Genomic DNA, 23,868 nt, shown 5'->3' with positions numbered 1-23,868 from the left:
GCCAAGACGCCAACAGATCCAGCTCTAGGATGCCCCACTGGAGACACAACAGACACCTCCGGGTGAAGGGACCATTCCCCTTGGTCCAACACCTGCCGACTGAGGTAATCTGCCTGCCAGTTTTCCACTCAGGGAATGTGTACAGAGGAAAGGGCAAGAACGAACCGTTCTGCTCACCTTAGAATGCTGGCTAACTCCAGAGCCGCCTGGACACTTACTTTGCCCCCCCGGTGATTGACATAAGCCCCAGCGGTGGCATTGTCCGATTTAATGCGCACTGGACATCTCTGAAGACAATCCGTCCAATGGTCCAGGCACAGTCTGATTGCTTGGAGTTCCAAGACGGTAGTCTGGACTCTACCAGTGTTCAGAGACCCGGAGCAGAATTTTTGCCAAAGACGTCTCCCCGGTCGGACAGGCTTGCATTCATGGTGACCACTGTCCAGTACAAGGGGAGGAAGGATTTGCCAAGCCGAAGCACCGGAAAACGAAGCCACAATATCAGGTACTCTATAGTTCTCCGGCTCAGCCGGATCGGATTTCCAGAGACTGCGGGGTGTTGTCCCATTTGGCCAGACTCTCCCTTTGCAGGGACCTCGTATGGAACTGTGCAAACAGAACCGCCTCGAAGGTAGACACCATCAGGCCCAACACCCGCATGCAAGTCCGGAAGGATCATCATCTGTTGGACAGCAGGAGACAAATTGCAGCCTGCAATTTCTGGAGTTTGCCCAGAGGAAGGAGCATTCTAGCTAAGGCCGAGTCTAGAGTCAGGCCCAGATAGCCCATCTTTGTGGATGGAACCAGAGCAGACTTCTGAAAATTCAGAATCCAGCCGAATGGTGATATCCGGGTTTTCCACCAGAGTAGCAGGACGCCGCTCACAGAAGGAGGTCGTCCAAGTAGCCCAGCACCGCGATCCCCTGTTGGTTTAACAATGCTAGCACCGGGGCAAACACTTTTGTGAAGACCCGAGGAGCAGAGGCAAAACCAAAGGGTAATGCCACAAACTGATAATGCTCCTCTCCCATGGCATTGCGAAGGAAGCGCTGGTGACCGGCACATATTTGAATGTGAAGGTAAGCATCCTTGATGTTAAGGTCCAGGATTGGACAACACCTTGCCTTACTTCCTGGGAACTATAAGCAGGTTTGAGTAAAAACCCTGAAAAAAAAAAAAAAAAAAAAAAAAAAAAAAAAAAAAAAACTTTCCGGAATTGGGACAATCACCCCTTGAAGTAAAAGGTCTTGAACTGCCCCAAACAGACCCTGTAAGCAGTGCTGGGACGGGCCCAAGTTGGAAAGAAAGAACCATGCCGGAGGACAAGAGCAAAACTCGATCTTGTAGCAGGCCCAAATGACTTAGTGGACCCACTTGTCTTGTACCAGGGTAATCCACAGGTCCAATAACCAGCAAATACGTCCCACCCACCCACGATATGGGTAAGGGCACACCTTCATTGGGAAGGAGCCTTGTCCGCGGGTCTGGAGAAAGCCTGCTCTCGGCTTGCCAGACCAGGTTTGTTTGGATCCTCCAGAGGAAGCCCTTAAAGGCTTTGAGCCCTTGTCAGTGGACACTGAGGAACAAAAAAACATATGAGCCGAGCAGGAGGGCCCACATCTACGACGAGGTTCCTTGTCCTTAGTAGCCTGCAGAAGAAAGTTACTCTTTCCCCCTCTAAGACCTTTAATGAGGTCATCTAGGGTAGCTCCAAACAGGCAATCTCCTTGAAAAGGGGAGATCAGTCAAGGCCTTGTTAGAAGTCTGGTCCGCAGACCAGCATTTAAGCCATAAGACACGCCGAAGGACCACTGCCGAAACAGAGAGCCGCGCAACTAGGGGGAGCCGCATCCAAAGAGGCATCACAGAAACTGCAGCCCCTGGACCAGCTGGTCAGTCAGCTAAGCAAAGGCAGGGGAGGGCTGCCCTCCCTTCAGGTCAAGGCGTAGAAGCTTAGCCTACTCAGTTTGCGACACCAGGGCAATGGTGAATACCGGCCTCAGTGCCGAACCAACCAAAGTGTACATATTGCGGGCCACAGCCCCTGCCTTCCTGTCAGCTGGATCCTTAAAGGCCGGAGACTCTTCAACTGGAATCATGGTTGCCTTGTTCAATCTGGAAACCGGAGAGTCCACCACTGGAGGAACAGTCCACTTCTTAGGGATATCACCTAGTAAAGCGCTTAGGGATCCCAAGGGGACACTTTGGTCGCCCCTCACTCTTTAGTGACAATTCTGTCAAAATAGGTGGGGAAAGGAAACACCTTTGCTGCTCTGGTTGGCTTGTGAGTGCCAAAGGGAACCTGCGCCTCCATCTTTAAGGTCTCACGCACAGATACAAATCAGTACTTACACCAGCGCCTTTTCGTGCACGGTTGCAGATGTGGAGGAATCATCCTAGTTGAGGATTCCAGGCACGTGGTCGCAGACCCAGCAGGGAGACCCACGTCCCCAGCGGCCGAATCAGATACAGGATCTGATGAGACAGAAGCGGCAGGGGAAGGCAGGGGGCACTCTTTGCTAGCCCGTCGCCCAAAAGCCAACTTCACCCGGGACACAAAGTACTCCAGGACCGCCGTTAGTGCATCGATGGTTGGTTGGGACCCAGAGGGCCCCGCAGCCTCAGAGAGGGGATAAGGTGGGGAGATGTCCTACAAAGATTCCGTGAGTCACCAGGGGGACCCCACAAAAACACTGCAAAGGGACAACCCCCACTGCGCTGGCGGCACCACCACCCGGTCAGCAGTCACAGAGCACCAAGCGATCCTCAGCAGAGAGGGAGGGGACCCCACCAGACTCACCACTCAGCAGAAACAGGCACCTGCAGCCACCAGGATAATATGCACTCCATGTGCAGCAATCAGGATGTAAAAAGATCCAAGAGTCAGCACCAGGGCATGGGGAGGGCTCGCACGGCTATTTTCAAAGACAAATTACTACAAAATGGCGCCGGACAACACAAACATGGCCGTCGTTACATAGTTAGTGAGGTTGAAAAAAAGACATCAGTCCATCCAGTTCAACCTATGATGTGTGTGTGTGCGTGTGTGTTTGCTTTTAACCGTACATTGTATACCCCTGTATGTTGCGGTCTTTAAGATGTCCATCTAATAGTTTTTTGAAACTATCAATGCTCCCTGCTGATACGACTGCTTGTGGAAGAGAATTCCACATCCTTACCGCTCTTACAGTGAAGAACCCCTTACGCACTTTAAGGTTAAACCGCCTTTCCTCAAGTTTTAGTGAGTGGCCACGTGTCTTATTGTATCTCCTTTCTCTGAATAGTTTGTTCCTCATGCTCGGGTCGCCAGTACAGTATTTGTACATTGATATCATATCCCCCCTCAATCGTCTTTTCTCCAGAGAGAATAGGTTCAGTGCTTGTAGTCTTTCCTCATAGCGGATGTCCTCCATTCCCCTAATTATTTTTGTTGCCCTTCTCTGGACTTTCTCCAGTTCCAGCACATCCTTTCTGAGGACCGGTGCCCAGAACTGGACAGCATACTCCAGATGTGGCCGGACCAGAGTCTTGTAGAGCGGGAGAATAATCTCTTTATTTCTGGAGTGAATCCCCTTTTTTATACAACCCAGTATTCTGTTGGCTTTGCTTGCGGCGGCTTGGCATTGCATGCCACTGCCAAGCCTGTTGTCTACCAGTACCCCCAAGTCCTTTTCCATCCTAGACTCACCCAGAGGTTCCCCCCCTAGTGAGTAGCTTGCTTTCTGGTTTCTGGCCCCTAAGTGCATTACTTTACATTTTTCAACATTAAATCTCATCTGCCATGTAGTTGCCCACCCCGTTATTTTGTTCAGGTCCGCTTGCAAGGTTTCCACATCCTGCATAGAAGATATTGGCATGCCTAATTTAGTTAAAATTCAAAGAAATTTCCGCGCTAGTGTGATAAATGAAACAATGATAAATGTCTGCAGCCAACACAGAATCAACCAATGACTCAAAATAATAATAAACCATAGAAGTGTGGCGCTGAAAGTATAAATCACAATAATGATGAATAGTGTCCAAATGAATAAACAACTAATAATCACAATAATGTGCATATAGGAAAAAGAAAAATAGAATTGTGTCCAAATAAATGAGTCCCAAAGAAAAACTGATGTGAAGTCAATTCATAAATCCGCATGCACAGTAATCCAAGGGGGAATTCTTCCCATGACACCAAGGGTATGTGGAGGAAAGGAACACCTCTGTGATGGGGTAAGAAAAAGCAGCTTACCAGATTACAATGGCTGCTCAACTTAATGAGTCAGCCTCTCCCAGCTTTTAATCAAGACCACTGAGGATCTGATGTTGCATGGATACTTATTCAGTACAGATGGACCACCTCTTAGAATACGTTAAGGGATCAGTACAGGATAAAATCTCCTCAGTATTTTCCAGCAATCATAAATGAATCATGCCACAGGTAGTAACACTGCTACTGCCTGCCAGCAGTAGCAGTGTTACTACCTGTGGCATGATTCATTTATGATTGCTGGAAAATACTGAGGAGATTTTATCCTGTACTGATCCCTTAACGTATTCTAAGAGGTGGTCCATCTGTACTGAATAAGTATCCATGCAACATCAGATCCTCAGTGGTCTTGATTAAAAGCTGGGAGAGGCTGACTCATTAAGTTGAGCAGCCATTGTAATCTGGTAAGCTGCTTTTTCTTACCCCATCACAGAGGTGTTCCTTTCCTCCACATACCCTTGGTGTCATGGGAAGAATTCCCCCTTGGATTACTGTGCATGCGGATTTATGAATTGACTTCACATCAGTTTTCCTTTGGGACTCATTTATTTGGACACAATTCTATTTTTCTTTTTCCTATATGCACATTATTGTGATTATTAGTTGTTTATTCATTTGGACACTATTCATCATTATTGTGATTTATACTTTCAGCGCCACACTTCTATGGTTTATTATGCCTAATTTAGTATCATCCGCAAATACTGAGATTGTACTCGATATCCCCTCCTCCAGATCATTTATGAATAAATTAAACAGGACTGGTCCCAGGACAGAACCCTGGGGGACCCCACTTTCCACACCCGCCCAATCCGAGTACTCCCCATTAATCACCACCCTCTGTACTCTCCCCTGGAGCCAGTTCTCTATCCAGGTACTCACCTTATGGTCCATACCTACCTTCCTTAGTTTGTACAGTAAGCGTTTGTGGGGAACGGTGTCAAAGGCCTTTGCAAAGTCCAGATACACCACATCCACAGGCTTTCCTTTATCTAGGTGGCAGCTCACTTCATCGTAGAAGGTTAATAGATTGGTTTGGCACGAACGATTTTTCATGAATCCATGCTGATTACTACTTATAATACCGTTTTCATTACTAAAGTCTTGTATGTGGTCCCTTAACATCCCCTCCAAAATCTTGCAGACTACTGATGTTAGGCTGACCGGCCTATAGTTCCCCGGGATACATCTCGGCCCCTTTTTAAATATTGGTACCACGTTGGCTTTTTTCCAATCAGCTGGCACCATACCCGTCTGTAAACTATCCTTAAAGATCAAGAATAACGGTCTGGCAATCACCTGGCTGAGCTCATTAAGAACCCTCGGGTGCAAGCCATCCGGCCCCGGGGATTTATTTAGAGCACACAAGCTATCGCAAAACGGCGGCACCACGAGGCTCCCAGGAGGGATCCCTAGCCCTCAAGAAACAGGCCCGGGCAGGATGGGGGGGGGGGGCCCTGGCAGGATCCCCACCAGGTACACCCCCCCACACACACCCAATCATCCAGTTGCCAGCGGTGCACCCACCCATCCCCAGTATAGCGCCCTGCCCCCACCCCAGGAGTTGGACCAGACCACCCACACAACCCCAGCATAGAGGGGGGGGGGAGGATGCCTGACGGGAAGGAGGGCAACCCGGGGGTCTGACCGTCCCAAGGAGGGGCCTACATCTACCCCAGAACCAGGCGGGCACAGCTCCAGACAGAACCTACCTGCATCAAAATGGGGGGGGGGGGGAACGTCTGTCGGCCAAGAGGAATGCTTCGACTCCGGCCAAGACCCGGTCATATGCGATCTCAAGGGGCATTTAACTCACAGGCCGACCTAGCGCAGAGCGGAGGTCTGCGCGCACTTGCTGGTCAGACTGGAGTGCCAACTAGATCTAGATTATCCAGTCCGGCGGTTGATTGTAGATCTCACAGGAGAAAAAAAAACAGGAGAAAAATTTCTATTCAAAAATAAAAAATTACCAGGACCAGAAATCCCAGCAAGGAACTAGGTCCTTACTCCTGACTAGACAGAAAAACTGAGTACCTACAGCAGAGAGGGGGGGGGGGGGGAGTATATCCCGTGGGACTGCCCATAGGCGTAGCCAGATTATTTTTCTGCCTAGTTTCCTACTCCTGTAGGGGGCAATATAACCCAAGGGTTATGAAGATCAGGAACTGTGTCAATGAACGAAAGAGAAATATGCTCCTACTGCCCTCCTAATTAACCTGTATGGGGTGGTTTGTGTGTGATGCGATTGTGATTCAGATTAAGGCAAATGCAGTAAAATCTGATTTTTCTAAAGCTTAAGCTCTGGATGGTATTAGTACGTCTATATATATAGGTTTTGTACCAGTTGCCTGGACCTGCCTTTTAAATTAGGCAAAAATACAAACAGGTTATGAATGTTTAACAATTATTCAAGGATTGCACATATACAAAGCTTTATTTTAGTACACCAAGAAATAAAAAAAAAAAAAAGCCAACTATTTTCCCTCTGCTAGTCCATGCTCTCAAAAGGAATTGTAAATAATGTATTTAAAACTCCTAATTCTTTGTATGTAGTTACACTGCAATAAAGTATGAGTCACGTGGTTAATAATCTTACTGATACAAGATATGATTTTGGAGAAAACAGCCTTAAAAGTATTTTGACAAGAGACAAAATGATCACTTTACTTGTAAACCATCAAACGTGTTCATACACCTTAAAAAAAAGAAAGTGCACGTTAGCAATGTCCAGCCACTGATCAACTTACCAAATCTCTATGCAACACCCAGTTGGCATGCAGGTAGTGAATGCCATCTAGGATCTGATACAGTAGTGACTTCACCATTCCCCGAGGTAACTGCACTGGTTTCTTGTTGGCTTTAGAAGCTCTGTGAAATTTGATTATGTGCTGAAAGAAGCAAAAACACATTTGGCAGTGAGGCGAGACATGGGAAAAGGTCATTTCCATTCAATTCTGTAGCCTCCCTTTATTCCTGGAAATTTCATTCAATAAAAAAAAAAAAAAAAAAAAAAACAGGGCTGTAGGGCAATAGAATGTAAAGGAAACCGAAACAATCTACGCTGGCGTTTGGAAGAAAGAAAACAAACATGCATAATGAGCACTCTGTATAACCTAAGTTTTATTTTCCTAGCAGCAGAAATAGAAACACAGAATGCTTATCACAGATAAAAAATTAAATAGGTTCATACGGTCTATCTAACGTAGCACTAGGCTTGGCCCCAGGACAATTCTGCAGTTCTTATACAAGAAGGTATGCTGTGCATAGTAGCGCCCACAAAATGTATTTTTCTGCATCCAAAATTTACACAAATAAATACGTTTTTAAAACATTAGGCTCCATGTACACGGGACGTTGTTAAAAGTCCCTTTGAATGCTGGAATTTTTAGGACGTTTGAAACATCCGTTCGGTCGCGTTTTTACCCGCGTTTAGCGGGCGTTTGCGTTTAGAAGCGTTCCTAGAGGTCAAAAAAATTATTCCCCTTTAAAATGGAAAAACGCGAACGCTAAACGCGGGTCATCGCGTTCGGACGCGTTTGAAACGCCGTGAAACACACGTTCGAACGCAAATAATTGCGTTCTAAAAACAGTCCCTGAACGCAACTGCCTGCAAATGACTGTAAACGACCTGGTGTACATGGACAGATAAGATAAAATGTAGATGGGTTCAGGGGCTTCTAAAAAAAACGCCCAACTGCTCCTAAACGGCCATTTCCAGCGTCCCGTGTACATGGAGCCTTAACAAGTATTCATAGTATAGTCTACATAAAAGTTTTTTTGTTTTTCCATTTCTATGTAGGTTCAGAACAATAAAACAATGCTTTTTATTGTGACATATGTATAGGAAAATATTGCATTTCACGTTTACTACTTCCAGTCAGTAGGTGGCATTCTACAGTTGAAACTGACACAGCAGAGCAGGAGAGGACAGGACATACTGATATTGCCGATATTCCGGGAAAGTGCTGTGCCGGACTGATGCCTACAGCTAGAGGCATCACCCCGGTACCAGCGTCCATAGCCGACAAGTGGCTGTCTTGTAATGACCACTGATGCGGCTGAGAAGCCGCTCAGCTGTCATTACAAGGAGCAGGAGGGGACGTCCCCCCCCCCCCTCCTTCCACAGCTCACCCGGGTCTCCCGTCCCACCGGGAGACCCGGGCATCCTACCTGCACGGCCGCCAAAGACCCGATCAAAGCCAAATTCAGCTCTGATCGTGTCTCCATGTAAAAACCCTGATGTGGCATCACTTCCGGGTACTCGGCGCCAAATTCAAAACAGACAAACTTGGGGGTTTGAATGCTTTTAAGTGCAGAAGAGGGGTTTGGGGGTCTTTTAGACCCACATCCCTCCACAACAGTACCTGTGTAAAAAAAAAAAAAAAAAAAAAAAAATGTCTGAAAATATCGGCAGATATCGATATGCGATGACCAAAATATCGGTAATAAAAAACGATATTGGCTGATCACTAGTTAGGTTATCCTTTAACTGAGAAAAAAGCAATTAGCATTAGCAAGAGGTTCCACTGGTCACAGACATTGTTAAATACTTGCCTGGAAAAGTGATCAAGGTGTTGAACATTGCAGTTTAAAAAAAAAAAAAAAAAAAAAAATGTCTGAAAATATCGGCAGATATCGATATGCGATGACCAAAATATCGGTAATAAAAAACGATATTGGCTGATCACTAGTTAGGTTATCCTTTAACTGAGAAAAAAGCAATTAGCATTAGCAAGAGGTTCCACTGGTCACAGACATTGTTAAATACTTGCCTGGAAAAGTGATCAAGGTGTTGAACATTGCAGTTTAAAAAAAAAAAAAAACTAGTTTTTGCCAGGAATCCTTCAGGACAGTACGTTGCTACAAAAAGGGATTCCTAACAATTCAAATGGTGAATGACTCAAATCATGTGCAATAACTGTACCAGTTACAGGCCTAAGAAGTGCAACTGGTATTGCATAAATTTGAAAGATAGGATTACCGGCTGACTAAAGCTTCAACAGCCAGAACCCATGAGCCATCCATCATCCAAAAACCATGGAAAAAAAAAAAAAATCACAGGGTTGTTAACAGGCTGTAAATTTCATATATAAAGCCTGAGGCACTATATAAAAGATACCAATTGCACTTCTTGTGCCAGTAACTGGCAGGGTTTTGCACATGGTCATCAGCCATTTGAAATGTTAATAATCTCCATCCTTTCGTAGTACCTTATCGTCCTGGAGGGTGACTTTTTTTTGGGGGGGGGGGATACTTTGTAGGGGATTGATTCCTCCACAGACCATATAAGCTCCCACACATCTATTTATCTTTCTTTCTAATCTTCTCTAACAGGAAGACAAAGAGAAGAGTTGCTGAGTACTTGAATCGGACACCTGATAATGCAGGCACACAAAAGAATGCATTTACCACCCTGTGCCAGCAATGTGAATGCATTTTAGTTGTAGTCAGGCTAATGAAAGGCTAGACGCTGGAACTCTGCCGGCTTAGAAGTGCACTTTCATAATGCCTTTGCTAAGAATCTCAGCCAGGGCCGGAAGCCTGGACACTGCATTTGATATGTAGACACAGGGCTTCAGTATACTTGGCTGAAAGGGGAGCTGGGTCCATTGAGTTCTGTCTATGCGCCTATTTCACTATCTTTATCAGGGATGTTTATACAGAGCAAAGCAAAACAAACGGATGGAAACGGCCAATGAAAAAAAAGCCACAAAAATGTTCTTGATTAATAGAAACCACATTAGGAAAGATGTGGACATTAACTGGATTTTTAACAGCAAGAAGAAATGGGATTCTGTTTAATCAAAGTAAGATATAGACACCTATAACTGGCTGGTTCTATAGAATACACACAATCAAAATGGGGTACTAAATGCAAATCTGAGCTAGATTAGCAAGAAAAGAGCAGGTTTAGCAGAATGGCTCAGTACACACAAACATTATGCCGGTTCACATTTGTGCGATGCATTAACGTTGCCAATATACAGCGTGTTCCCACATCGCATCCGCACCCCTGGCACTTCACACTGCCATATGTGATAGGCTGGGGGTGTCAATTAAAAGTTAACGACACCCCCAGATCAGGTCGCATATCGCAGTGCGACTAAGTTCGCACAGAATTGGATAGCACTAGTGTGAATCACCATGCGATCCGATTCTGCTGCGGACCAAAAAAGGGTCCTGTGCGTCTTTTAGTGCGATTGCAGTGCAAATTCAGCCATACAAATTGTATGACTGAATTTGCACCGCACAGACATCGCAGGTAATTTTAGGAGCAGTGCGCTCCAAATTACATGCGATCTCGGTCATCGCACTAATGTGAATCGGCACTAAAGCATTATTGCTGGACCCTAGGCCACTAAAAATATTAATGCAATTATCCATTCTTTAAAGCAGAAATATAGCACAGAAATAAGACCTGCCTTTTGTTGCAGAAGAGATTGTGTATATTTATCCTCTGCCTGCCAGCTTCTCTTTTTATAGGACCCCTTGAACACGAAGCATCTACTTCCTGTGTGTGCAATCCTGAGATTTTAGTGCCCCTGGGAAGTAAAGGTTCAGTATCCAGCCCCGCTGCCTACAGTTTGTCAATGACTTTGACAAGCTGAACTCTGTACCAGATGGTACTCATGTTTAGGGCCCTATATGTTCAGAGATGAATGTTTGGAGAGCAGAAAGAATATCAGTGTTCCAGCCACTTGATTTTGAACACATAGGGCCCAAAATGTGCGTACCACTCAATACAGCATTTAACCACATCAAATTACAACCTGCCATAGACTCTGGAGACTGCACCTATACCTCCTGAGCACCCTAAAACAGCCAGGATTGCACACACAGGAGCTAGATGACCAGTGTGCCTAAATGTACCTTCCTACAAGTGATTCTCAAAACATCTTGGTGCAATGATGAATTAACTTCTGTGCAGCGTTTTCCATGGCTTGCCAATCAAAATGGTCAAAGATTGCGGACCTGGCTTATGGCACTTATATGGTCATCACCAGTGTTGGGGGTAACTAGTTACAAAGTAACTGATTACAGTAACTACATTACTTTTTTTGGTAACAATGTAACTAGTTCCAATACTAATATTGGTAACTACACTACTTAAATAGGCTATAGGAGGCAACTACACTACTTTACTAGGCTATAGGAGGTAACTACACTACTTTACTAGGCTATAGGACGTAACTACACTACTTTACTAGGCTATAGGAAGCAACTACACTACTTTACTAGGCTATAGGAAGCAACTACACTACTTTACTAGGCTATAGGAAGCAACTACACTACTTTACTAGGCTATAGGAAGCAACTACACTACTTTACTAGGCTATAGGAGGTAACTACACTACTTTACTAGGCTATAGGAAGTAACTACACTACTTTACTAGGCTATAGGAGGTAACTACACTACTTTACTAGGCTATAGGAGGTAACTACACTACTTTACTAGGCTATAGGAAGCAACTACACTACTTTACTAGGCTATAGGAGGTAACTACACTACTTTACTAGGCTATAGGAGGTAACTACACTACTTTACTAGGCTATAGGAGGTAACTACACTACTTTACTAGGCTATAGGAGGTAACTACACTACTTTACTAGGCTATAGGAGGTAACTACACTACTTTACTAGGCTATAGGAGGTAACTACACTACTTTACTAGGCTATAGGAGGTAACTACACTACTTTACTAGGCTATAGGAAGCAACTACACTACTTTACTAGGCTATAGGAGGTAACTACACTACTTTACTAGGCTATAGGAAGTAACTACACTACTTTACTAGGCTATAGGAGGTAACTACACTACTTTACTAGGCTATAGGAAGTAACTACACTACTTTACTAGGCTATAGGAGGTAACTACACTACTTTACTAGGCTATAGGAAGTAACTACACTACTTTACTAGGCTATAGGAGGTAACTACACTACTTTAATAGGCTATAGGAGGTAACTACACTACTTTACTAGGCTATAGAAGGTAACTACACTACTTTACTAGGCTATAGGAGGTAACTACACTACTTTACTAGGCTATAGGAAGTAACTACACTACTTTACTAGGCTATAGGAGGTAACTACACTACTTTACTAGGCTATAGGAAGTAACTACACTACTTTACTAGGCTATAGGAGGTAACTACACTACTTTACTAGGCTATAGGAAGTAACTACACTACTTTACTAGGCTATAGGAGGTAACTACACTACTTTACTAGGCTATAGGAAGTAACTACACTACTTTACTAGGCTATAGGAAGTAACTACACTACTTTACTAGGCTATAGGAGGTAACTACACTACTTTAATAGGCTATAGGAGGTAACTACACTACTTTACTAGGCTATAGAAGGTAACTACACTACTTTACTAGGCTATAGGAGGTAACTACACTACTTTACTAGGCTATAGGAAGTAACTACACTACTTTACTAGGCTATAGGAGGTAACTACACTACTTTACTAGGCTATAGGAGGTAACTACACTACTTTACTAGGCTATAGGAAGTAACTACACTACTTTACTAGGCTATAGGAGGTAACTACACTACTTTAATAGGCTATAGGAGGTAACTACACTACTTTACTAGGCTATAGAAGGTAACTACACTACTTTACTAGGCTATAGGAGGTAACTACACTACTTTACTAGGCTATAGGAAGTAACTACACTACTTTACTAGGCTATAGGAAGCAACTACACTACTTTACTAGGCTATAGGAGGTAACTACACTACTTTACTAGGCTATAGGACGTAACTACACTACTTTACTAGGCTATAGGAAGTAACTACACTACTTTACTAGGCTATAGGAGGTAACTACACTACTTTACTAGGCTATAGGAGGTAACTACACTACTTTACTAGGCTATAGGAAGTAACTACACTACTTTACTAGGCTATAGGAAGCAACTACACTACTTTACTAGGCTATAGGAAGTAACTACACTACTTTACTAGGCTATAGGAACGCGCTTTCCTGCGTTACCCAAGCCGTGCGATACAATCGTTATTTCGAAGAATAGAGAGGGGTGAAGTTTATGACTTTGTTGCACTTTGTTTTATTCTGTTTTTTCAGGTTTTGTTCTCATGTTTCCCAAAGCCTGTGTTTATACAATAAACTCTATGCAGAAAGAGTGTCATGTATCTTCTTCTACACGGTCAATTAAGAAAGAGGAGAGTAAAGTAATAAGTAGTGAAGTTCCTTTTCAAATGCAGTAACTAGTAAAGTAATCTCATTACAATTTACAGAAGTAACTAGTTACATTTTTTGAGTAACTACCCCAACACTGGTCAATGGTCATCACTAGAGGGCAGGTAAGCTCTGCTCTAAAAATTATGTATAGACTTGCATACAACTTCAGCCATTTCTGGTTCCACTAGTAATTCTGATGGGAGGTTTCACCAAAGCTGACCTATGCCAATCTTACTTCATAATGCTTAGTTTAACTTTTATATGAAGCTCTCCTCTAAAGCAAAACCATTTATACTGAAAACACACAAGCTTCAAGTCTCTAGACTGGATATAAATCAGTTTTTATCCTGTTGGCACAAGCCAGATATGGCATCATCCCGTTCAAACCGACTGCACAATATCAGCAAGAGACAAAATCAGAGTGTGGTCACAAGCAAACCGCTTTCCTGCATCGTAGTAATATGATTTTCAATGTCTTCTCTATAGTGAGAAGCATACAGAAACTCAACACTGGGGAGAACATTTTGTGCGACAGGACTGCTTAGGGCAATATATGCAAACCATGAGCATGCTTCTACTTTACCAACAGGGTACAAGCTGCTGCTCCTTCTCAGACAGACATATGTAAGCACTGGCATTCTTTACCCGGCATGCCAAGTCAGAGTGCAAACATTCTGACATTTGTTCCTTATTCTAGTAAAGTAAGCAGCTGTTATATACAGGAACACATGTGCTATCTTACTGCGTATCCCTCCAGAAAAAGGTTTCTTTGGGAGGGATAGTAAAATACAAAAAAAAGCTTGTATAAACTGCATAAAACAGCCTAAAAATAAATATCAGATGCTTTTTCTACAACACAAGTAATAAACCTAAAAATCCAACAGTGATGAGATCACTAACATACGTGAGGTGAATCAAAATAAAATGATGTAAAGAAAACCAATATATCACAAAGAATTATGAATTAAAAGTCCACTATGAATAGTGACAGTTCACAGTGAATCGTCGTGACCCATGCTGTGCATAACAAGCGCTCTTCAAATAAATTCAGTGCTCCACCACATGCAGGTAAATTGAATGGACTCACCAGAGCCCACAGGGACCACTCTCGCCTTTTGTGCATACAAGAAATGTGGGCTTATAGAACTCTTCCACAGTAAAACGCCATCGACCTTATAAGGTGTCCTCCCCTTAGAGGATAGATGGAAATTGGCATAAAAACAGATAAAGTGATCGTGCAAAACCGTCTAATAAATTAAAGTTAAAAACTCCTCTGCAGTAGTTGTGCTTACATTTAAAAGTGCCCCAACTAACACCAGCACGATAAGCCTGCACTATGCCCCTTGGCAACCAAAATTATTTTACGATCACTCACATAGAAACCTTTTTCTGGAGGGATATGCAGTAAGATAGCACGTGTTCCTGTATATAACAGCGCCTTACTTTACTAGAATAAGAATGTTTGGTTGGGTGCACTACACTTAGATTTGAGTTTATACTAGGGTTGGCACCTTTGTGATGTACAAGTATATCTGACATTTGTACTTTTCTAGATGACAAGGGGCAAGAAATAACATAGGTATGCATTAATTTTTAGGCAAGACTGCCATCAGATCATACACAGATCTAGGTCTACAAGTGATATCGATTGCAGAAGTGATTGATTTAAATCAATGGCATTAAACCCTACAAAATGTTGGAAAACATGACAAAAAGGAAAATCAACCCATGTCAGCCAAGAAGACTGCAGTACATTCCTTCAGTATGTAATTTAGGTGAGGACAGGCAGGACCAATCATCACGTTATTCTCTGAGAATTTAACTTGTGTATGCTAATTCTTATGCTCAGCTGCAACAAATAGGAGGTGTGTTTTTAAGAAAGATCATCAATAAAACTGATGAATTTAATTTTAGGCAGAACATAATAGCATAGCTAGCATAGGTATATCTGCAGTCACAATATGCCATTCCGTGGTTATAAATGTTCCTCCAGAGATATTCCCTGCATGCCACATGTTCCTGTCGCCTGTTTTGGTTCAAGATTGTTCACAGGATAATACAGAGCTAGCACCAAAATTTCAGGCAGGGGTAACAGAATGTGTACAAAAGAAAGAATATCACAAAACAAAAAACTCAAATCTCACATCAGGGCTTCCATGATAAGCAGCATAGTTTACACGCAGGTTTCCCCCTTACTTTCCAGCCAAAACAAAATGAAAAGGACTGTGTGAAGATTTTTTTTTTTTTTTAAATCTGTCATTGACCATGAAGAGTGGATGTAATTTCGATGGCTGAATAAATATATGTAAGAAAGAAAAAAAAAAACAAAAAACAAAGAAGGAGGGGGGGGTAGCTTTATTAGTTTTGTTGAGTACACCGCCTATATGTAACAAGTGAATTGCTGAGCTGACACTGCTAATTTTTGGAAGAAAAAAGTGAATAAAAAAAAAAAAAAAAAAAAATCAATCTTACCCATAAGTCATGCTCCGCAAAATCAAATAGAAGATAGACCTTCCTGTCCGCATGGGAGAGAAATACTTTTTGTAGAGAAATGACATTTGGATGTTTCAATTCTCGTAGAAGCTGCAAATGGGGGATATAAAAGAGTTAAAAGCTTCACTTGAAAGACTGATTCATCCAACCAAGATGTTTAGTTTAATGAAAGGGCTATTACTAATCATTATTTATGAGAACTCAGTACAATACAATAAAATGGTAAGGACGCATATTTATGAAATGCAATAAGTGCCCCCTGACGCTCAGACCTGTGCTGAGCTTAACTTTGTACAGAGACGTTGAATATTAAAAGTGTACGCAAACACTTAATCCAGGCCACTGCCTCACAATTAGCAGCAGTGTTGTCAGCCAGAGGTGCAAGCAGGCCAAGGAAAAGAGTTTGCCACAGATTTACTAAAATATTTGCTTCAGAAAACTCTGAGCAGTGAGCCATGACGCCAAACATAATGACATTTGCTCCCCCTTGAATTATGTATATGCGAGGATCAATGATGGGACTTTGCATGAAATTAAAAAAATACACTAGATTACCAAAAGTATTGGGACGCCTGCCTTTACACACATGAACTTTAATGGCATCCCGGTCTTATGGCCGGAATACACGATAAGAAAATCGGCCGAAAAAATGGATTTTTGTAAGAACTTACCGTAAAATCCTTTTCTCTTAAGCTCATTGACAGACGTAGTCTTCTTGATTCTCAAGAGCTGGGTTATGTTGTCTCCGCAGGAGTAGGACTAGGCAGAATGACAAAACGTTCTGGCTCCACCCTAGGGGGCAGTCCCTGAGGGTATATCCTCCCTCTCTCTGCTACAGGGAATCAGTTCTGTTTAAAGCAGTACAGAGAAATTAACCCAACCCAACTCAATGATAGAGGGGCGGGTACTACGTCTGTCAATGAGCTTAAGAGAAAAGGATTTTACGGTAAGTTCTTACAAAAATCCATTTTTCTCTATCGCTCATTGACAGACGTAGTCTTCTTGATTCTCAAGAGCTGGGACATCCAGAAGCAGTGCCACAAATGAGGGGTGGGATTGACAAAATCAAATCCAATCTAGTAGGCCCAACCGGTGCCAAACTAGAAGTTTTAAAGGCTCATTATAAACAAAGAATGAGACTAAAAGAAAAGATTTTCCAACGGAAAAAAAAAAAAAACCCTCGAGGTAGACCACTGGTCTCCTCAAATTGCGGCCTGCAAAACCTTGCGGCCAAATGAGGCATCAGACGATGCCATTACATCAACTTTATAATGTTTAGAGAAGGTATGCACCGACGACCAGGTAGCCGCCTTGCACACCTGGACCACTGACGCCTGATGGCGAAAGGCCCATGACGCACTAAGTGCCCGAGTGGAATGCGCCTTAACAGGGAACGGGGGCTCCCGACCCTTAATAGAATAAGCCTGTACTACCGTCTGTCTGATCCATTTGGAAATGGTCGCGGCAGATGCAGGCAACCCCTTTTTGGGTCCATCTGGGATCACAAAAAGTGAATCAGTCTTGCGAAACGAGTCTGTCGTTTTCAAGTATACCCTGATCGCCCGGACCACATCCAAGGAGTGCAAAGCAAATTCCCGAGGATGACTGGGCTTAGGACACAGGGAAGGTAATACAATTTCTTCATTCAGATGAAATTCTGAAACTACTTTTGGTAGGAAGGATGGATTCGGACGAAGAACCACCTTATCTCTATGAACCACCAGATATGGTGAACGACAAGATAATGCGGCCAGTTCTGACACCCTGCGTGCAGAAGTAATAGCCACCAAGAAGGCCACCTTCTGGGACAACGTGGGTAGAGGAATCTCCCTAATATCTTCAAAGGGAGGTTTCTGAAGAACCGACAACACTAAATTAAGATCCCAGGGGGGTAACGGCGCGTGCACTGGCGGAGCCAGATGTCGCACCCCCTGGATGAAATTCCGCACCAAGGAATGAGTAGCCAAAGGCTTCTGAAAGAAGATGGCTAATGCTGAGACCTGACCCTTGATAGTACTCAAGGCCAGTTTCTGCTCAACCCCTTGTTGCAGAAAAGCCAATATTCGACTAATCGAATAAGACCGAGGACGGAACCCTAAAAGGTTCACACCATGCAATGTAGGACTTCCATGTGCGATGATAAATCTTTCTGGAAGTCGCTTTCCTTGCTTCAACTAGAGTAGGAATAACTGAAGCTGACAAACCTTTGTCCTTCAGCACCTGGGTCTCAATAGCCAGGCCGTTAAAGCCAGCGATCGTAAAGCAGGATAGAAGATCGGTCCCTGAGACAGTAGATCCTCCCTGAGAGGAAGTCTCCATGGGACGTCCGCCACCAGTCTGACCATGTCGGCGTACTAAGCTCGACGAGGCCAGTCCGGAGCTACCAGGATTACTGGGATTCCTTCCTCCTTTACCCTGCGAAGAAGTCTTGGCAGTAACGCGAGAGGAGGGAAGGCATATATTAGCTGGTATTGCCCCCACGGGGCGATCAGTGCGTCTGCGGTTTCTGCTAGAGGATCGCGGGAGCGAGCCACGAATCTCTGAACTTTCCTGTTGAATCGTGATGCCAACAGATCCACATCCGGGGTGCCCCACCGTAGGCACAACTGGTGGAAAACGTCTGGATGGAGGGACCATTCCCCCTGATCCAGGTTCTGACGGCTGAGATAATCTGCCTGCCAATTCTCCACCCCCGGAATGAACACCGCAGAGATTGCTGGAACAAATCGTTCCGCCCAGCGAAGAATGCAAGCCACTTCTTTGGCCGCTCGGACACTCTTGGTGCCTCCCTGGTGATTGACATAAGCCACGGCCGTGGCATTGTCCGACTGGATCCGAACCGGGCTGCCCTGGAGCTGCTCAGTCCAGTGAATCAGACAAAGTCTGATCGCTCTCAGTTCCAATACATTTATCGGTAATCTGGATTCTTCCGGGGACCAAAGTCCCTGGGCAGATAATTGACCGAGACTAGACAGAAAAAAACTGATTCCCTGTAGCAGAGAGAGGGAGGATATACCCTCAGGGACTGCCCCCTAGGGTGGAGCCAGAACGTTTTGTCATTCTGCCTAGTCCTACTCCTGCGGAGACAACATAACCCAGCTCTTGAGAATCAAGAAGACTACGTCTGTCAATGAGCGATAGAGAAATTTCAGTTTAGCAAACGATCGGCCGATATTCTACTCATTAATGCCCAGCCATCAATGACCGATATCGATATTGTTAACGGAAAATACCGTTCTGTTGTCTCGTTTGCGAATGAACGATATTATATACATTGGTGTTAAGGTCGTGCATTTAAAATCTGTAGAACATCATCACGCATGACCACACGCACATTACATCACTTCCGCTTGGATGTGAAACGTGAAGACTACGTATGTAATCGATTGGTCTGTAACTTTTTTTTTTGATCGTTAATGTTGGCAACGTTTTCGACCGACGAACATTGCTTCGATGGTTGGCGGTCAACGGTCGGGCGAAATTCGGCCCGTGTATGTTGGCAAAGTTTTCGACCAACGAACACTTTTTCATAAGTCGGTGGTCAAACGATCGGGCGATATTCTAATCGTGTATTCCGACCATTAGTCCGTAGAGTTCAATATTGAGTTGGCCCACCACTTGCAGCTATAACAGCTTCAACTTCTCTGGGAAGGCTGTCCACAAGATTTAGGAGTGTGTCTATGGGAATGATTGACCATTCTTCCAGAACCATAATTTGTGGGGTCAGGCACTGATGTTGGACAAGAAGGCCTGGCTCACAGTCTCTGCTCCAATTCATGCCAAAGGTGTTCTATTGGGTTGAGGTCAGGACTCTGTGCAGGCCAGTCAAATTTCCCCACCACAAACTGGCTCATCCATGTCTTTATGGACCTTGCTTTGTGCACTGGTGCGCAGTCATATTGGAACAGGAAGGGGGCCATCCCCAAACTGGTCCCACAAATTTGGGAGCATGCAATTGTCCAAAATGTCTTGGTATGCCGACTCCTTAAGAGTTCCCTTTACTGGAACTAGGGGGTCAAGCCCAAACTCTGAAAAACAACCATACACCATAACACCCCCCACCAAATGATATAGACCAGTGCACAACAGTTTTTTGTGAAAAACTACCTGCACCATGGATGTGACTGAAAATAAAAATAAAACTACAGTGAGGGGAAAAAAAGTACTTGTTCCCCCTGCTGACTTTGTACATTTGCCCACTGACAAAGGAATGATCAGTCTATAATTGTAATGGTAGATTTATTTTAACAGTGACAGAACAAAAAAAATATCCAGAAAAACAATTAAAAAAAAAAAGTTATAAAATTGATTTGCATTTTAATTTAAAAAAAAAAAAGTACTTGATCTTCCATCTATTATGATGCATGATTTCTGGCTTCCAGGTGTCTTCTATACAGGTAACAAGCTAAGATTATGAGCACTATCTTAAAGGGAGTGCTCCTAATCTCAGCTTGGTACCTGTATAAAAGACACCTGTCCACAAAAGCAAATCAGATTGCAATCTCTCCACCATGGCCAAGACCAAAGAGCTGTCCAAGGATGTAAGGGACAAGATTGTAGACCTACACAAGGCTGGAATAGGCAACAAGACCATCGCCAAGCAGCTTGGTGAGAGTGTGACAACAGTTGGTGCGATTTGCAAATGGAAGAAACACAAAACTGTCAATCTCCCTTGGCCATGGGCTCAATGCAAGATCTCACCTCGTGGAGTTTCAATGTTAATGAGAACAGTGAGGAATCAGCACAGAACTACAAAGGAAAAGCTTGTCAATGATCTCAAGGCAGCAGGGACCATAGTCGCCAAGAAAACAATTGCTAACACACTACGACATGAAGGACTGAAATCCTGCAGCGCTTGAGCAGGGGACCTTGCAGGAACTACACATACAGGCCCGTCTGAAGTTTGCTAATGAACATCTGAATGATTCAGGGGAGAACTGGGTGCAAGTGTTGTGGTCAGAGGAGACCAAAATCAGGCTCTTTGGCATCAACTCAACTTGCCATGTTTGAAGGAGGAAGAATGCTGCCTATGACCCCAACAACACCATCCCCAGGGTGTTTTTCTGCCAAGGGGACAGGACAACTTCACCGCATCGAAGGGACAATGGACGGGGCCATTTACCGTCAAATCTTGGGTGGCAACCCCCTTCCCTCAGCCAGGGCATTGAAAATGGGTTGTGGATGGGTATTCCAGCATGACAATGACCCAAAACACATGGATAAGGCAACAAAGGAGTGGCTCAAGAAGAAGCACATTAAGATCCTGGAGTGGCCTAGGCAGTCTCCAGACCTTAAAGCGGCTTTAATTCTTACCTGCAAGGCAAAGGTGTAATGTGCTAGTATCACATACTAGCACATTATGTTAAACTTAACTGAAAAGGAAGCGTTTCAGCGATGCGATCACTGAAGGCAGCGTCCATCTCTACCCGTTCTTCCTTCCGGGTTCATGGCTCCGGCTCGGTGATTGGCCGGAGCCGTGATGATGTCACATGGGCACGGAAGCCGCCAGTCACGACACACTGCTCTGAAGAAATGACACGGGTGGCCGTTCCTTCAGAGCGAATGCGCCAGTGATCTAACTGGCTGCTAGCTCAGTAAATGTCTCCTAAACATGCACCAGCTAAAGGGAAAACCTTAATATAGGCTTCATCTCCTGTGAGCTGCCTTCTATCTGCTGCAGTGAGCCTGTTGTCCATGCTACACTTTCATCGCCTAGGCTTTCGCTTTGGATCCTGTGTCTCCTCCACCCATGTGCCATCTACTATTCATTGTTTTTGATTCCTAATATAGGCTTACCTATAGGTAAAACTTAAGGAAGAAGTTTACTTCCTCTTTAAGCCCATACAAAATATGTGGAGAGTTCTGAAGGTTCAGGTTACCAAACGTCAGCCTCAAACCTTTATGACTTGGAGGGGATCTGCAGAGGAGTGGGGCAAAATCCCTCCTGAGATGTGTGCAAACCTGGTGGCCAACTACAAGACATGTCTGGCCTCTGTGACTGCCAACAAGAGTTTTGCCACCAAGTACTAAGTCATGTTTTGCGAAGGGGGTCACATACTTATTTCACTAATTAAAATGCAAATCAATGTATACACTTTTCGAAATGTGTTTTTCTAGGTTATTTTTTTTTGTTATTCTGTCTATCACTGTTAAAATAAACCTACCATTAAAATTATAGCCTGATCATTTGTTTGTCAGTGAGCAAACATACAAAATCAGCAGGGGATCAAATATTTTTTTCCCTTACTGTGTATGCTGATCGAAACTGGAGCCAATTTATGTGTTGTACCATGTGACTAGTGTTTGTATTGAAAATTGATCAGCACTTTGGATGTGCTACAAACAAATAAATTAGGGTTGCACCGATACAGTTTACCAGCTGGTATGGATACCAACACTTGTGCTCAAGTACTCGCCGATACCTTTGTGGTGCATTTTTTGTGAGCCTACAAAATGAATGGGCTCAAATCACACTGCAAAGAATTGCATGCTATGTGAACAGGAATGCAGTGAGACTCCTGTCTGAATGGCATGCAGTTTCCTGCGTTGCTCCTGTGTGAACCCAGGCTAAAGTCACTAAGATAAGCAAAGATATCAGTTTCAGGTATCAGAACATTTGCGCGAGTACTAGTGCAAATGCTTAGTCGGCACTGGTATTGGTGCAACCCCAAAATAAAAAATGCTATTACCAGTTGTGCGTTATTTTGTCAGTAATAATCTTTATAACAAACCTATTTAGTCCATATACAAAGAAAATATAGTCCCAAACACAATAGTGAACTCTTCACACCTTTGGAGCACTTTTGTTGGATCAAGCAATCACCTGCACAGTGATGTGCCACACTCTCCGCTCCTGAGGACACCCTGATTGGATGAAATAAATTAAGGTGGGACTGGACACCGACATCCCAACCTGTGACAACATTTTCCGTGTTTGGAGTGCATTCTGGACCCAGAAACGGGCAGCAGTCAGACACTTGGAGTGCTCTGAAAGTTGAGGACGATTCCTCTTTTACTGCATATGCGCATGAAAAGGTGCGGGTGGATGCACTGATTGTATCGGTGCAGGAAACTTTAAACATATGGAGCTGTGGTGAGGATGCACCTAGAGCGGAGTGCTGGACTGGCAGAGTGGTGAAATCTACCAGAAAGCCTATCATCCATGTCACTGAGCGCAATTTGACCCGTATTAGATAGAGGATCACAATGACTCTGGAGTCACTACCTTAAGGGGGGGGGGGGGGGGAGTGAATTCACATGTTTGGATCACTTTTGTTTGATCATGCAAGCACGTGCACAGCTGAAGGGTTCACCATTGTGTTTGGGGCTATTTTTTCTTTGTTTTATGTATATGGACTGAATGTTTGTTATAAGAGTATTATGGTAAAAAAAAAAAAAAAGGAGGTATAGCATTTATTTGTATCTAGAGGGCTGACCAATTTTGAATACAAACACACTGTGCTTAGTGCATCTGAATACATTTGTCTTTTGACAACAAAGCCAATGAAATAACCAGCTGCCCTTTAATTAGTGGCAGCCCGCCCAAGATAACCCAAGAACTTTGTTAAGCCAGCCATATGATCGAAATTCAGCCGGTTCAGCAGGGAATGGCCGAATTTCGATCCATGAATTTGCTAACGGGTAATCGTTTTGTAAGGGCAGAAAGGGAAATTTGCCAATGTAAAAATAAAATTCTACTTACAGCTATTTCTCTGCATGCAGACATAGAAATTCCAGTACCTTCTATTTGTTTCAGAGCATAATCGCGGTCATCTTTCCTAAGATCAAGCAAAAAAAAAAAAAAGGCAGTTAGTACTGGTACCGCTGCTGTATTTATTCATGAGAGATTCACGCTTTACCAATAAATGCATATTTAACTGAGAGGTTATCAAAAACACATATTACACCATGCA

General features: G+C 43.8%; 1 protein-coding gene across 1 annotated transcript in view; it reads right to left on the bottom strand.

The window, feature by feature from the left end:
- Positions 1 to 23,868, bottom strand: part of CDK8 (cyclin dependent kinase 8) — a 191,351-nt gene that overhangs the window by 115,585 nt on the left and 51,898 nt on the right. The window contains exons 2-4 of the mRNA XM_082244285.1: positions 23,658 to 23,733; positions 15,935 to 16,045; positions 7,000 to 7,140 (exon numbers count right to left, since the gene is read on the bottom strand). Coding sequence (XP_082100411.1) covers positions 7,000 to 7,140; positions 15,935 to 16,045; positions 23,658 to 23,733 — 328 coding nt within the window. The remainder of the gene's footprint in view (positions 1 to 6,999; positions 7,141 to 15,934; positions 16,046 to 23,657; positions 23,734 to 23,868) is intronic.

This window comes from Pelophylax lessonae (genome assembly GCF_965119305.1).
Source record: "Pelophylax lessonae genome assembly, chromosome: 2".
In the NCBI taxonomy this organism is placed as follows: domain Eukaryota; kingdom Metazoa; phylum Chordata; class Amphibia; order Anura; family Ranidae; genus Pelophylax; species Pelophylax lessonae.
Note: the sequence above shows the minus strand (reverse complement) of the source record. Positions and strands in the feature narration are given on the sequence as shown.